The 15,194-nt window shown below is 40.5% G+C and overlaps 1 protein-coding gene across 9 annotated transcripts in view; it reads right to left on the bottom strand.

Annotated features, from left to right (window-relative positions):
• Positions 1-15,194, bottom strand: part of LOC104220385 (crossover junction endonuclease EME1B-like) — a 39,592-nt gene that overhangs the window by 4,822 nt on the left and 19,576 nt on the right. Inside the window, exon 11 of one of the 9 annotated variants that reach the window (XM_070174675.1) lies at positions 5,062-5,099. The exons of the other annotated variants lie outside the window; for them this stretch is intronic. Within the exon in view, the coding sequence (XP_070030776.1) occupies positions 5,078-5,099 (22 nt within the window). The 3' untranslated portion in view covers positions 5,062-5,077. The remainder of the gene's footprint in view (positions 1-5,061; positions 5,100-15,194) is intronic. 9 annotated transcript variants of the gene reach the window in all.

The raw sequence follows: 15,194 nt of genomic DNA, 5'->3' as shown, positions 1-15,194 counted from the left end.
CCTTGTTACACGCTCCAGTTAGTGTTACAAGGAAGTTTGGAAAAGATGTAGAGAGATTTTCTATGAGATGGTTCAAATGGGGAAAGTTTAACTTGGTAAATTGGGAGACTGTCACCACACCAAAGTGTTGGGGTGGAATTGGATTAAAGATCAAACGTTTTTAACAAGGCATTACTGAGAAACTGGTTATAGAGATTCGGAATAGAGGAGAATGTTTTTTGAAAGGAGGTGATTGCGGAGAAGTATGGGGTTTTCGAAGATGGTTGGAGAACAACAAATGTATACTGAGAAACTGGTTATAGAGATTCGGAATAGAGGAGAATGCTTTTTGAAAGGAGGTGATTGCGGAGAAGTATAGGGTTTTCGAAGATGGTTGGAGAACAACAAATGTATCACTTAATGTGTGCGGGCTATAGAGAAATATATTCAAGGGTTGGGGAGAGTTTAATGGAAACACATCATTCAGAGTGGGTAATGAGAGTAGGGTAAGTTTTTGGGAATATAAGTGGTGCGGGGACAACATTTTGTGAATCACATTTCCAAACATGTATAGAATCCCATGCCAAAAGGAAATGCCCATCAATCGGGTGTATTGGGAGTTGAGTTTTAGGAGGAACTTACAAAATTGGGAGGTTGTAGAATTTTAAAATTCGGCCAAGTTGCTTCACAAAGAGCTTCTGACTAGGGAAAGGTGTGTTTTTTTCTAAGGGTGGCATGTGCACTGGTCCAGGCCCGGGACCACGGACTATGTGGGCTTCTGGTCCTAAACGGGCCTTAATGTTAGAACTGGGACCGTGGGGGTGGGCCGGTCCTTCACAAAAAGACCGCAAGACCGGGACTGGTGCGGTCCCTGGCGGGCCTAAACGGTCCCAACGGTCAGAAATTTAAAAAAAAAATCTGCCCGTTTGGGCATTTAAAAACTAGCCGTTTGGTCTGCCAAAATAGTCGTTGGCTATTTATAAAATAGCCATTTAACCCCCCCCCCCCCCAATTTTGTTTTAACCCCAAAATTTTTATAATTACACTTTTTCCTTATTTTCAACACCCCCTCATTCTTTCATTTTTCTCACAAAATTATCAATCTCTCTCTAATTTTCTTCTATAATTGCTACTATTACTTACTTTATTGTTATAATTTGTGAAAAAATTGCGAAGTTGGTGAATTGAAGTCTTCAAGTCTTCAACGATAATCAATTTTCAACAAGTTGTTCGTCAATTCGGTAAACTCGCTCCAACTCTTAATTTTTAATATTATGTTTTGTTTGTTTTATTTATTTTCTATTATTTGATTAATTAAGATCACTTCATTAAAAAACAATTTGGTAAAAATAAAGAAAAATCCAATAGTGGCGAATCTAGTGGCCAATCAGTTCCTCCTCCACTTTCCCCGGCTCCCCGACCCAAACCTCATACCCGTCCTACACCTGCTATTCTTAATAGCGATAATAGTTTATTACAATTTACTGAGAGTCAATTTTGCAATAATGTTGGAGCTGGTGAACAATTAGACCATGAATTACTGAACGCTCTTTATTCTAATCCAACTATTTATGAAAATGATGAGGAGGAAATAGATTTTGATGAAACTCAACCGGATGACGATACACCCCACTAGTCCTGCTCCTGAAGTTAACGTAACTAATGATAATCCAAATGATGCCCCGTCTGATACTCCTGTTACTGCCCCTATTTTTTTTAGACAACGTACCAAACAGACAGAAACATCTATTGTTTGGCTATTTTTTACTCAACTAATTCCACAAAATAAGGCTAAGTGTAAAACTTGTGGCAAGGAGTTAGCTTTTAAATATTTTGGAGGGGGAGGGGAGGGGGGGACGGGAACTTTGGCTAGACACGTATTGATACACCCTCAAGATAAAGTCAAATATCTTCGTATGAAAGCTTTGGCCGAGGGGACAACTGTACCTACTCCTAGTCAGGTTGACTCTAGTACCGGGTCAAATCAATTTCAACCGGGAATTAACACTATTACCGCTAGTATTTTATATTATGATCCAAAAAAAGATTGGAAAGAATTGGCAAAAATGGTTACTGTTATGTGCTTACCCTATAGTTTTCCTTCTGACAGTCACTTTGTGCATTATATTAGAAAGAATTTTAATCCTACCTATAAAGGTTTTCCTCGCACAACCATAAAGAGCGATATTTATAAATATAAACATGAATACACAATATATGCGCTATTTATTTACTCATATAAATTGTCGTGTTGCTATTACAACTGATATTGGTAGAAGTGGTAGTGACTGTGATTACCTTATTGTTACCAGTCATTGGATTGATGAGGATTGGATAATGCAAAAGCGCATTATTGCTTATTGCTAGCACACTTACGGATATTTGTAGATATTTTTGCATTAGTGATAAAATCATGTCAGTTTCAATAGATAATGCTACTAGTAACACAAATGTTGTAGCCTTGTTTACCACTACACTAAGTCCTGCATTTAGTAACATTTTTCATGTTAGATGTATTTGTCATATTTACCATTTAGTTGTGGGTGATGGTATGAGAATTTTAAATATTGAAATTGAAAAGGTTAAAATGACTCTTAACAAACTGTAGAAGTAGACTTAGAGAATATTTTAAAAGATGCGATGAATTTGGCATAAGAGAAAGAAAGGTTCCTAAACCTTGTCCCACTAGATGGAATTACATGTATGAAAGTTTAGCTATTGCATATGAATATAGAAACCCCATAAACTCAACGTTTAATGCTCATGTAAGTGATGATAATGAGCATCTTACAAATGCGGATTGGGCTAACGTTAAAATGCTTGTAGATTTTTTAGAAAAATTTCATATTGCTACAAATGAATTTTCTGGGTAATATTATCCGACTATTTCTAACTGTTTAGTTTATATTGCAGAACTTGCAAATTTGTTTGCTCATTTTTCAGAGGGTGTGGAAATTTATAAAATTGCTGTTGATTCTATGAGAAAAAAGTTTAAAAAATATTTTTTCCCTATTTATAGTGTTGTTGCCTTGTTAAATCCTACTATGAAATTAGCAGGTCCTCATTTTTGGTATGAAACTGTTTATAATGGTTTAGCACTTGAAGATGAGGAGTTGTCTAAACTTCCGGAAGCAATAGCCTCAATTAGAATATATGCCCAAACTATTTATAATGCTTATCAAGTTGCATTAGATCATGCTAGACCAAATGTTCCAACTCCTTCTTCTGGTTCTCAATCATCAAAAAGAACTGCAGGAGCAAGGGCACTTGGTGCTTGGGCGGGGTTCAGGGGTTCTCAAGGTTCTACTACTAGTAATTTTTCACAACTAAATGAGCTTGAAGTTTATTTGTCACGGGGATATGAGGAAGTGAATCTCGACGGCTCCTTTAATATTTTGGAATGATGGAAGAACAAAGAAAAATACTTTCCGGTTCTTTCAAGAATGGCCCGAGATATTTTAACTATTCAAGCGTCAACAGTGGCATCAGAGAGCGCTTTCAGTCAAGCAAGACTTCAACTCGGTGATTATAGAGCGTCTATGAGCGAGAGCTTGGAAAAATCAGTACTTTTCAGATATTGGATCCATTCGGAAAGAAGAAATTTTGGACTTGTTGAATCACAACCAGAGGTAGACGAAGCTTACGAAGAAATGCTAGCTGAACTTGCGGAGGATTCTGCTTCGCCCAGAAGCGGTGATGACCAAGCTTCTTTTCCGCCACCACCAACGGAAATTCCTCCGGACCTTAATAGATTTATGAAGTTTGTAACTTATATGAACAAATATTAGTATGTATTATCTAACTTGTATTTTGGCACATCTTGATTAGCTTCTTTTCCTTCTTAATAGTGGTATTAACACCTCGTTGTGCTCATTCCATAGGGGGAGGAAGACTAAGAGAGATATTGCCATGTTTTTTAATGCTATAATAAAATTATAATGCATTGCTTTGAATATCTCTTTACAATATTTTTGTCTTTAAATTTGAATTAAAAAATTTAGGTCACAATTTTATATATAATTTACAAGGAATTGCCTTAGATATTTTTATTTCCATCTTTTTTCTCTAACTTCTATAAAAAATTTAAAAAAAAGTATCCGTTGGACCCACTTAGGCCCGGAACCAGCCCAGTTAGCCCGGGACCATTAGTTCGTGGGCCCGGTCCCAGGCCGGTTCCTACAAAAAGTCCATCAGGACCGGGACCGCGAGGCCCGTTTAAATTGGGACCGGGACCGTGAGAACCGGCCCACACGCCACCCTTAGTTTTTTCACTTGGCTAGTTGTGAGGGCGGTGATCTTGACAGCAGAGAATATGAGGAAACCCAATTAGTGCTTCATGCGCAAAAACTCAAGAGAAGATGCAAGTCATCTCGCTTTACATTGTCAGATCGCGTCCTATTTGTGGTGGGAAACCCTGAGAAAGTTCGAACTCCGGTGAGTTATGCCAAGCATGATGAAAGAAGACGGAAGAGAAGAAGCAGGCAATGAGATATGGCTTCTCTAGCATCTATGTGGCTCGTATGGAAAGAGACAAATAGAAGAGCTTTTGGTGGAGTAGAAAAGAATTTTGCACACTTTAAGGTTAGAGTCTTATTCCTCAATTTCTATGTTCCTATATGCATAGAAGATTGAGTGTCTTTTGAAGAAAAACATATCTTTTTGTAAGATTTTCTACGTTTTAATATAATTCTTGTATGTGGGTGTGTTTTTTGCCCTCTTTTAATAAAATTTATTACTTTATCAAAAAATATAAAGAAGTTTCTTGGTAAGAGAAAAATTTAAGCCAAAATCGTAATCACAAATTTGAGCCAAAATAGTAATCACAGCCTCGGGAGTACATTTTGACTCATTACTCACATTCAACTTATTCTACAAATTCACGCCTATTTAAATACAATACAACCATATTTTCTTGAATTTAAAGGTATATCAATATATATAACTTAAAAAACATCTTCTCCTCTACACAAATTAGCTCCAAAACAGACGAAGTGGAATAACAAGAGCTTTTGACCATCACATGTGTTTATGGACATTGGGAAATTCCAAACTTAAAAAATCAAAAACAGACCAAGCACTTACCAGGGGCTCTTTTTTATCATGTCCTTGTCAGCGCAACTCTTGAGAATAAGAGAACCATTTGCATTAACAGAAAGTCTTGTTAACTTGTTTATGTAGAACAAAAGATCATGAACTTTTTAGCACAAAACATCTTAGACATACAAAACGGTAGAATGAAACATTAACATATCTTTCATCTCTATTTATTATATAGGCAGGTTTCCCAAAGCATCACATTCTTATTTGAACAAGATCAGAAAAGACATAAAAACAACTTTTTCCCCATTCAACAAAGTATAGGAACTCTCTATGACCACATTCCATTAATAGTGGAGGTCTCTAGTAGGGTTGACTATGGGGGCGGTATTACCCGTAATCGGTCTGGTCCGCACCGTTACCGGTCCGTCCTGGTCCGACTGGGAGGGTAGGGGTAAGGGATTAGGGGAAGGGGAGTGGGAGGGAACCGAATAAAGTACCCTTAGAACCGGTCCAGTTGGTAACGAACCAGTACATTAACGCTTTTATTTTTTTAAATCTAGCCGCTTTTTAACCGTTAGCCAACGGTTATTTTTTTTAAAATAGCTGTTGGCAACAGCCAAAAATGGGCATTTTTGCCTCTCTACCCGCTAACACCCACCGGAAACAGCTTCTCTGCCCTTCCAAGGTAAGGGTAAGGCTTCTTACATCTTACCCTCCCAGACCCACTTGTGGGAAATTACTAGGTTTATTATTGTTGTTGTTACCCGCCAACACCCTCTACCCCATAAATTATGTTTTTAACCTCTAAATTTGTTAAATTACACTTAAGCACTATTTTAAAACTATAAATACCTCATTTCATTCTTTCATTTTCAACACAAAACTCTCATCTCTCTAATTCTCTATCTCTCTCTAATTGCAATTAATGTTCTAGCATTCTATTCTTTTGCTATAATTTTTCAAGCATCAACATCAATTATATGGCAGTGTATTTTCCCTTAGCACTACACTACTAGTCGGAGTAATTTTCTCCATCCACATCAATTATAAGTAGACGTTTACATTGGCGTTTAGTGCACTCGTTCCAACTTTTATTAATTTTCGCATTTATTTTTGTTATACCTGTGTTACTATTTGTTGTTATTTAATTATTTAGTAACAAATGGCTCCTAAACTGGTAAAAAAGGTATATAATAAATTGACAAAGGGTATTGCTAGTTCTAGTAATCCTAATCCTATTGATGACTTCACTCACATAGATGAAACACCTTTCTATCATGATGTTAGTGTTAATTATCAATCACTAGATCACGAATCACTACAAGAACAATATGCTGATCATGAAAATTTGAGGATGAAGGAGAAGAGAATGATAACTTAGATGAAACACCCACTAGTCAGGTTCCGACAGCTCCAACTCAAAGTCAATCTCAGTTTGGAGCTGATGTTCCGTTACCTCCCACTAGACAGCCAGTTGAACGTAAAAATGATCAATATTTTGACAATGATTTACGCAGGATAAGGTTAATGAAAAAGCTATTTGTAAAATTTGTCAACAACGTTTATCTTTGATTAAAATATATTTGATCATGGCGGGACGGGGAATTTAAAGAAGCATATGAAAATTCATCACAAAGTTGTTTGGCTTGTAGAGAGGGGGGTCCCCGTTCTGAAACAAATCCATCCCAGTCCGGGCATGGTTCTCATACTATACAACCACAAATCAACCATATGACATAGGTCTTCTCCTTATGACCCAAAAAAGGACTGGAAAAATATAGCAAAAATGGTTGTTGTAGAGGATTTGCCTTTTACTTTTCCATCATCTGATTGGTTTATTCGTTACATACAAGAAACATATAATCATGCTTTTCAAGGTTTTCCTCGAACAACTGTTGAAATGATGTTTTTAAATTTCAACATGAATATCAAAAATATTTACGTTATTTATTTTTCCACTTAGACGGTAAAGTTTCTATCATTTCAGACATAGGGCGTAGTGTCAATGGTTATGGTTACTTAACAACTTATGTCATTGGATAGATAACTACTGAGCTATACAAAAACGTATTATTGGTTATAGATTGTTGATGGCCGACACACTGGCATTTTTATTTCTAAACAAATTAAAAAAAATTATGATTTTTATGGACTTTCTAACAAAATTATTCTATTACTTTAGATAATGCTTCTAGTAACAATTCAGCTATAGGAGTTTTGAAAACTTGATTAGCTCTACCTTATTCCGAAATTATTCCATATTAGATGTATATTAGATGGTCAACTACGGCGAACTATGTGAGGAAGGCGGCGAGAGAGGTGCTAGGTGTATCGAAGGGTTTTTCTGGCAGACACCAAGGAAACTGGTGGTGGAATGACATAGTCCAAGGTAAAGTGGAGGCGAAGAAGGTAGCGTACGCGAAGTTGGCAGGGAGCTCAAGCGAGGAGGAGAGGAGAGCGAATAGAGAGAGGTACAAAGTGGCTAGGAAAGAGGCGAAGCTGGCGGTCACGGAGGCTAAGAATGAATCGTTTAGCCGTATATACGAGGAATTAGGGGAGAAAGGAGGGAACATGAAGTTGTTTCGGCTGGCTAAAGCGAGGGAGAGGAAGGCCCGGGATCTGGACCAAGTGAGGTGCATCAAAGATGAGGATGGTAGAGTATTGGTGGGAGATCCCTAGATTAAGCAGAGATGGCAGACGTACTTCTATGGTCTTCTAAATGAGGAGGGGGACCGGGATATAGCGCTAGGGGACTTGGGGCATTCGGAGAGTCTCCGAGATTTTAGGTATTGCAGGCGCATTAGGGTCGACGAGGTCGTGGGGGCTTTGCATAAGATGAGTAGGGGTAGAGCGACCGGGCCAGATGAAATTCCGGTTGAGTTTTGGAAGTATGTGGGTAGAGCAAGATTGGAATGGCTAACTGGGTTGTTCAATGTAATTTTTAGGACGAAAAGGATGTCGGGGGAATGGAGGTCGAGTACAGTGGTACCGTTGTACAAGAACAAAGGTGATATCCAGTGTTGTAACAATTATAGGGGTATCAAGTTACTTAGCCATACCATGAAAATCCGGGAGAGGGTGGAGGAGGTGAGGGTGAGGAAGACGACGTCTATATCCGACAATCAGTTTGGGTCCATGCCGTACCGCTCCACTACGGAAGCTATCCACCTTATTAGGAGGTTGGTGGAACAGTATAGGGATAAGAAGAAGGATCTGCATATGGTGTTTATTGACTTGGAGAAAGCGTATGATAAGGTTCCTAGGGAGGTGCTCTGGAGATGTCTTGAGGCGAAGGGCGTGCCGGTAGCCTACATAAGAGCGATCAAGGATATGTATGATGGAGCTAAGACTAAGGTTAGGACTGTGGGAGGCGACTCGGAGCATTTCCCGGTTGTTATGGGATTACACCAAGGCTCTGCGCTTAGCCCATTCTTATTTGCTTTGGTGATGGATGCTTTGACACATCATATTCAAGGGGAGGTGCCATGGTGTATGTTATTTGCTGATGACATTATTCTAATTGACGAGACGAGGGCAGGTGTTAACGAGAGATTGGAGGTTTGGAGACAGACTCTCGAGTCTAAGGGTTTCAAATTAAGCAGGTCTAAGACAGAGTACCTGGAGTGCAAGTTTAGCACTGAGTCGAGAGATGTAGGCGGGGACGTGAGGCAGGTCACAGGTCATCCCCAAGAGAGATAGTTTCAAGTACCTTGGGTCGGTGATTCAAGGGGACGAAGAGATCGACGAGGACGTCACTCACCGCATAGGGACAGGCTGGATGAAATGGAGGCTTGCATCTGGAGTCTTGTGTGACAAGAAAGTGTCACCGATACTCAAAGGTAAGTTTTATAGAGCTGTGGTTAGACCGGCAATGTTGTATGGGGCAGAGTGTTGGCCGGCTAAGAACTCTCATATCCAGAGGTTGAAAGTAGCAGAGATGCTGAGGTGGATGTGCGGGCACACTAGGTTAGACAAGATCAGGAATGAAGATATTCGGAGGAAGGTGGGTGTCGCCCCTGTGGATGACAAGATGCGGGAAGCGAGGCTCAGATGGTTTGGGCACGTACAGAGGAGAAGCATCGATGCTCCGGTGAGGAGGTGTGAGCGGTTGGCCGTGGTGGGCACGAGAAGAGGTAGAGGGAGACCTAAGAAGTATTGGAGAGAGGTGATCAGGCAGGACATGGTTCGTCTGTAGATTTCCGAGAACATGGCCCTTGATAGGAAAGCCTGGAGGACTAGCATTAGAGTTGTAGGATAGCGGTAGTGGAGCTTTCCTTACTGCATGCCGGGGGTGAGGGGTTGGATTAGGGTTGATCTTAGATGGTTTGCAGTTTATGTTGAACCCACACTATTCTTGTTGTTTATCTTAGATTCCTTAGACTCTGGTTACTGTTATTGCAAGTCATTCATCTTTTGATTTTTATGCTTCTGTTACTATAATGGTTTTTACTGGAGTTACTAATGAATTCTCTTTTCTTTTCTTGTTTTCCTTGTTTTTCTTTATTTCCGTCGTTCTGAGCCGAGGGTCTATCGGAAACAACCTCTCTGTCCTACCGGGGCAGGGGTAAGGTTTGCGTACACATTACCCTCCCCAGACCCCACTATGTGGGATTTTACTGGGTAGTTGTTGTTGTTGTTGTATTAGATGTACATGTCATATTTATAAGTTAGTTGTTCAAGATGGACTTCTTTTGTTTGGCACTACTCTTGACAAAATCCGGTTTGCAGTTGGTTATATTTTTCGCTCTCAAATATCTATTAGATATAGAGAATTTAAGATACATTGTGGTGCTTGCGAATTACCCTTTAGAAAAATTCCTAAAGAAGTTCCAACTAGATGGAATTCAGTATATGATACGTTGTCTATTGCTCACAGATATTGATTGCCGATTACCAACATGGTTTAATGCACATGTTTCTTTTGTTCAAGATATGATAATAGATGATGATTGGGATACCACTTTTCATTTTATTCAATTTTTGGAGAAAAAAAATATGTGCTACTCAAGAATTTTCTGGAGTATATTATCTGACTATTTATAGCATGTTAATTTATATAGCTGGAATTTCAATGTTATTTTATGAATATAAATAAAAAGAAGAATATAAAGGTGTTCAAATAACAACAACAAAAAAAACCCAATATGATCTCAACAGGTGGGGTTTGAGGAGGGTAGTTTGTACGCAAACCTTACCCCCACCTAATGCAGGTAGAGAGGCTGTTTCCAATAGACCCTCAGCTCAGGCAGGGTAAGAAGAAGAGGAAAGCAAGGAAGGAAGAAAGAAAGAAGCGAAAAGAAAAAGGGAGAGATAAATGATAAGTAGTACCAAATAATAGCAACAGGGAATACAATACCTGAGATGAACAAAACCACATAACGTAAAAATCTAAGAATATGAAGGGACATGCATGCTACTAAGACAATCGGTGACCTTCTACCTTAATCCTCGACCTCCACACCCTCCTCTCAAGGGTCATGTCCTCAGTGAGCTGAAGCAGCGTCATGTCCTGTCTAATCACCTCTCCCCAGTACTTCTTATGTCTTGGCGACACATTCTTATCACATAAAACACCGGAAGCGAGCCTCCACTTTATCAATCCCGCTCCGATGCGATGTGCGACATCTTCGTCAATCGCCCCATTACCCTGGATAATAGACCCGAGATACTTAGAACTCGCTCTCTTAGGGATAACTTGAGCATCAAGTTTTACCTCTATGTCTGCTTCATAGGTCCCGTCACTGAATCTGCACTCCAAGTATTCTGTCTTGGCTCTACTCAGTTTGAAACCTTTAGACTCCAAGGTCTGTCTCCAAACCTCCAACCTCGCGTTAACTCTGCTTCGCGTCTCGTCAATCAGCACTATATCATCGGCAAATAGCATGCATCAAGGCACCTCCCCTTGGATGTGTCGCGACAGTACATCCATTGCAAAGGCAAATAAAAATAGGCTAAGAGTCGATCCCTGGTGCAACCCCATCACCACAGGGAAATGCTCCGAGTCACCACCCACAATCCTCACCCGAGTTTTAGCATCATCATACATATCCTTAATCACCTTAATGTACGCTACCGGACCGCCGCTAGCCTCTAAACACCTCCACAGGACCTCCCTCGGGACTTTATCCTACGCTTTCTCAAGGTCAATAAACACCATATGCAAGTCCTTCTTCCTCTCCCTGTACTGCTCCACTAATCTCCTTAACAAATGAATCGCTTCCGTAGTCGAACGTCCTGGCATGAATCCAAACTGATTCTCGGAAATAGACACGCACCTCCTCACCCTGGCCTCCACCACCCTCTCCCAAACCTTTACAGTGTGACTCAACAGCTTGATACCCCTATAATTGTTGCAATTTTGGATATCACCCTTGTTCTTGTAAAGCGGAACCATCGTACTCCACCTCCATTCTTCGAGCATCTTTTTCGTCCTAAAAATAATATTAAACAGCCCAGTGAGCCACTCCAAACCTGCTCGCCCCACGCTCTTCCAAAATTCCACCGGGATTTCGTCTGGCCCCGTCGCTCTGCCCCACACATCTTACGCATCGCCCCTTCCACCTCCTCTACCGTAATCCGCCTACAGTACACAAAATCCCGCCGACTCTCGGAGTGCTCCAACTCACCCAGCACAATGCGTCTATCCCCCTCCTCGTTCAACAGTTTATGGAAGTATGTCTGAGATCTTCTCCTAATAAGTGCCTCGTCCATCAATAATGTCATCCTCGTCTAAGTCGCGGGCTTTCTTCTCCCTCACCTTGGCCAACCGGTACAACTTCTTATCCCCACCTTTGCTCCCGAGCTCCTCGTACAAACGAGCAAACGCCGCGTTCTTAGCCGTCGTAACTGCTAACTTCGCCTCTTTCTTTGCCTTTCTGTAATACTCCCGATAAGTCCTTTTTTCCTCCTCGTTTGTACTCTCCACTAGCTTCAAATAAGCAGCATCCCCCCTACTCATCCAGGCCCTCGTAGCCAACAACTTCTCCCCCAACTCCTGAGCTTTGTCCTTGGTCAGGTTACCCCACTTGATCTTAGGTTGCCTGCACCCCGCCCCCTTCCTCCTACTCCTCTTGATCTCCAGGTCCATAACTAGGAGCCTATGTAGGGTTGTGAGGTGCTCACTTGGGATGACCTTGCGAGTGCACAAACCTTTATCGCATTTCCTGCAGAGAAAATCAATCTGAGTCTTGCCTATTGAATTCTGGAAAGTGACCAGGTGCTCTTCCCTCTTCGGAAAACTCGAGTTAGCTATAACCAAATCAAAAGCTCTAGCAAAATCCAACAGTGAATTCCCTCCCTCATTCCTATCCCCAAAACCGAACTCGTCATGCACATCATCATAACCCCTAGCACTAGCCCCAAAATGGCCATTGAAACCTCCGCCAATGAACAGCTTCTCTGTGTGCGGAATACTACGCACCATCTCGTCCAAATCCTCCCAGAATTGCTTTTTGACCTCCTGGTCCAAACCTACCCGAGGAGCGTATGCACTAATCACGTTTACAGTAAACCCACCAACTACCAGCTTGATACTCATCAACCTATCATTTACCCTCCTAACCTCGACCACGAGCTCCCTGAGGTCCCTGTCAATTAAAATACCTACCTCATTCTTACCCCCAGTGCTTCCTGAGTACCATAGTTTAAACCCTCCTACATCTCGTACCCTAGTACCCTTCCATCTAGTATCCTGAACACACGCTATATTGATTTTCCTCTTCTGAAGAATCTTACTTAACTCTATAGACTTCCCCGTCAATGTCCCAATGTTCCAAGACCCAACTCTCAGCCTAGAGGCTTTCTTACCCCCCCTCCTTCCCACCCCTGGACCCCACCCCAGCCCCACCCGAGGACATGACCTCACTCTCACATCGTTCACTACCGCCACTATAAGCAAAAAGTATTAGGTAAACACTACCACTAAGAACAAGTAGCGGGAACAAAGGACTACAAGCTACGAACCCGAGAGATAAAAACAACTCAAATGCACTACTACGAGAACAGTAACACGAGCAGGCACTAGAACAATGAAGCTACCACGTCTAAGAAACTACCCCTATGCAAACACATAATTAAAATGGATAGATGAAACCTTAAGCTTAAAACACTAATAGAAAAGACAGAAAAAGCAATCAATGAAAAAATAAAATAAAGTAACTAACGGGAACTATAATTTCAACTAAAGGTCAGACAAACAGGTGAGAAATAAAACAAGAATAAAATAAAATACAAGAAAATAGGTGTAAAAATACAATACAAGAGCTAAAGGGGCTATAATCTACAACTAAAGGTCACAACGAAAATGTGCAATAAAGATCCAAAATAAAAGATTCAAAAGAAAGATGTAAACAGGCAGATAACAGTATAAACAAGTAGGCAAAGCTATCACTAATGCAATTAATTTGACAATACTAGGGCAAATACTAATTAAGGATTCAAGAACAAACTATTAAAATATCAAAACAAGAGAGGAACAATAGAACCTGGATTGCAAACGGACAAGGCGAAGCAATAATGGCGGCTTCAGGGAGAACTTGTATTGAAATCTGGATTGCAAACGAACAAGGGGAAGCAATAATGGTAGCTTCAGAGAGAACTCGAATTGAAATCTTCCCAATTGATGTTTTGACCGAGGAATCAAGAATGAAATGTTGATTGTCCCGAAATCAGCAACCGTACGTAATCGGATTGATTCAACAAAAAATGAGACTGAAACCCTATGTATTGAAGACGATCGAAGAATTCCCGGCGACGATCACCAAGACTTTACGCGGCGGAGTTTGCACTGAAAGTTCGTCGGAGTTTGGACTAAAGTTCAAAGATTGTAACAAGAAAGCAGATCTTTTCAACAATTGTGTTCTTGCAAAGATAATATCTTGATCCGAGAAGTAAATTAGGGTTCCGACGAAGCACGAAACTCGTATATAGAAATTGAATTCTTGAAATTTGTAAGAAAAATTTACACAATCCTAATTAACCAAGGAGAAAACAAGAATAAAAGAAAGGGAAAATGATGTAGATTGTGAGGATGAAGGCGAAATCGGGAAATGAGAGTACAGTAGTGAAGGGAATATTCTGGTGGTAGTTGAAGCGGTTGATGACAGCGGAGAATTGTACATAGAGAGAAAAAAAAAGATGAATATCTAGTTATACCCAAGGTGTTCAAATAATGGTTGAAAAATTTTAAAAGTATTTTTTCCTATTCCTGGTATTTACATCGTTGTATTACACCCTCAAATCAAAATTGTTGGTGCACATAAACTTATTGAAACGATTTACATGACTTAGAAATTGAAGCAACACAAAGACCATCTCTTGCTACTTGTTTGCTCAGCGTTCAACCAAATACTAAAGTTGAAGATAAGGTAAATTGTATTAATCAAAAGGGAGAGAACTCCCGTATACAGAAAGTATACCAAAAAGTAGAGAATTTACATCAGTATTCTCTGCAAAAGACGCCCAATCTTCTATACAAGTAGGGGTTATATGAGTGGACCAAAAAGCAATCAAAGATAAAAGACTATTCTTAAGATGTGAAAAAGGAGACTCAATCCCCTCAAAAGCTCTCCTATTTCTCTCCCCCAAAACTATCCACATGAGAGCTAACGGGGCGAACTTCCACGCCTTTTGCTTTCTTCTTCTACGGAAACCAGCCCAGCTATATAGCATTTCCTTTACAGTGCTTGGCATCACCCATTGAACACCAAAAGGTTCAGGATCGCCCTCCACAAAGCCGAGGACACAGGGCAATGCAACAAAAGATGATCAACTTTTTCCCGAGCTTTTACACATATAGCACCAACTAACAAGTGTAATTCCCCTCTTTTGCAGATTCTCAGCAATCAAAATCACTCCCCTCGCCACTAGCCATGCAAAAAAGCACACCTTTGTGGGTGCCTTAGGAATCCAGATCGAGGAGTATGGAAAAGAGGCCTCCTCTCTCACCAATATACTCTGGTAAAAGGACTTTACGGTGAACAGACCATCGCCACGCAAACCCCATCTCCAAGAATCACAAGATGGTTGAGGCATGTCTTGCCCATATAGCAGTGTCACTAAATCTTGGAGCTCCGCAATCTCCCAATCTTGCATGTTCCTTCTAAATGAGAGGTCTCATACTACCCCCCCTCCTTACATGCTCCTTACGAATCTGTTGGACCATCTATTCCTTCTGG

Source organism: Nicotiana sylvestris, chromosome 5 (genome assembly GCF_000393655.2).
Source record: "Nicotiana sylvestris chromosome 5, ASM39365v2, whole genome shotgun sequence".
Classification (NCBI taxonomy): Eukaryota; Viridiplantae; Streptophyta; class Magnoliopsida; order Solanales; family Solanaceae; genus Nicotiana; species Nicotiana sylvestris.
The sequence above is the reverse complement of the archived record's forward strand: the minus strand, read 5'-3'. Positions and strand labels throughout refer to the sequence as shown.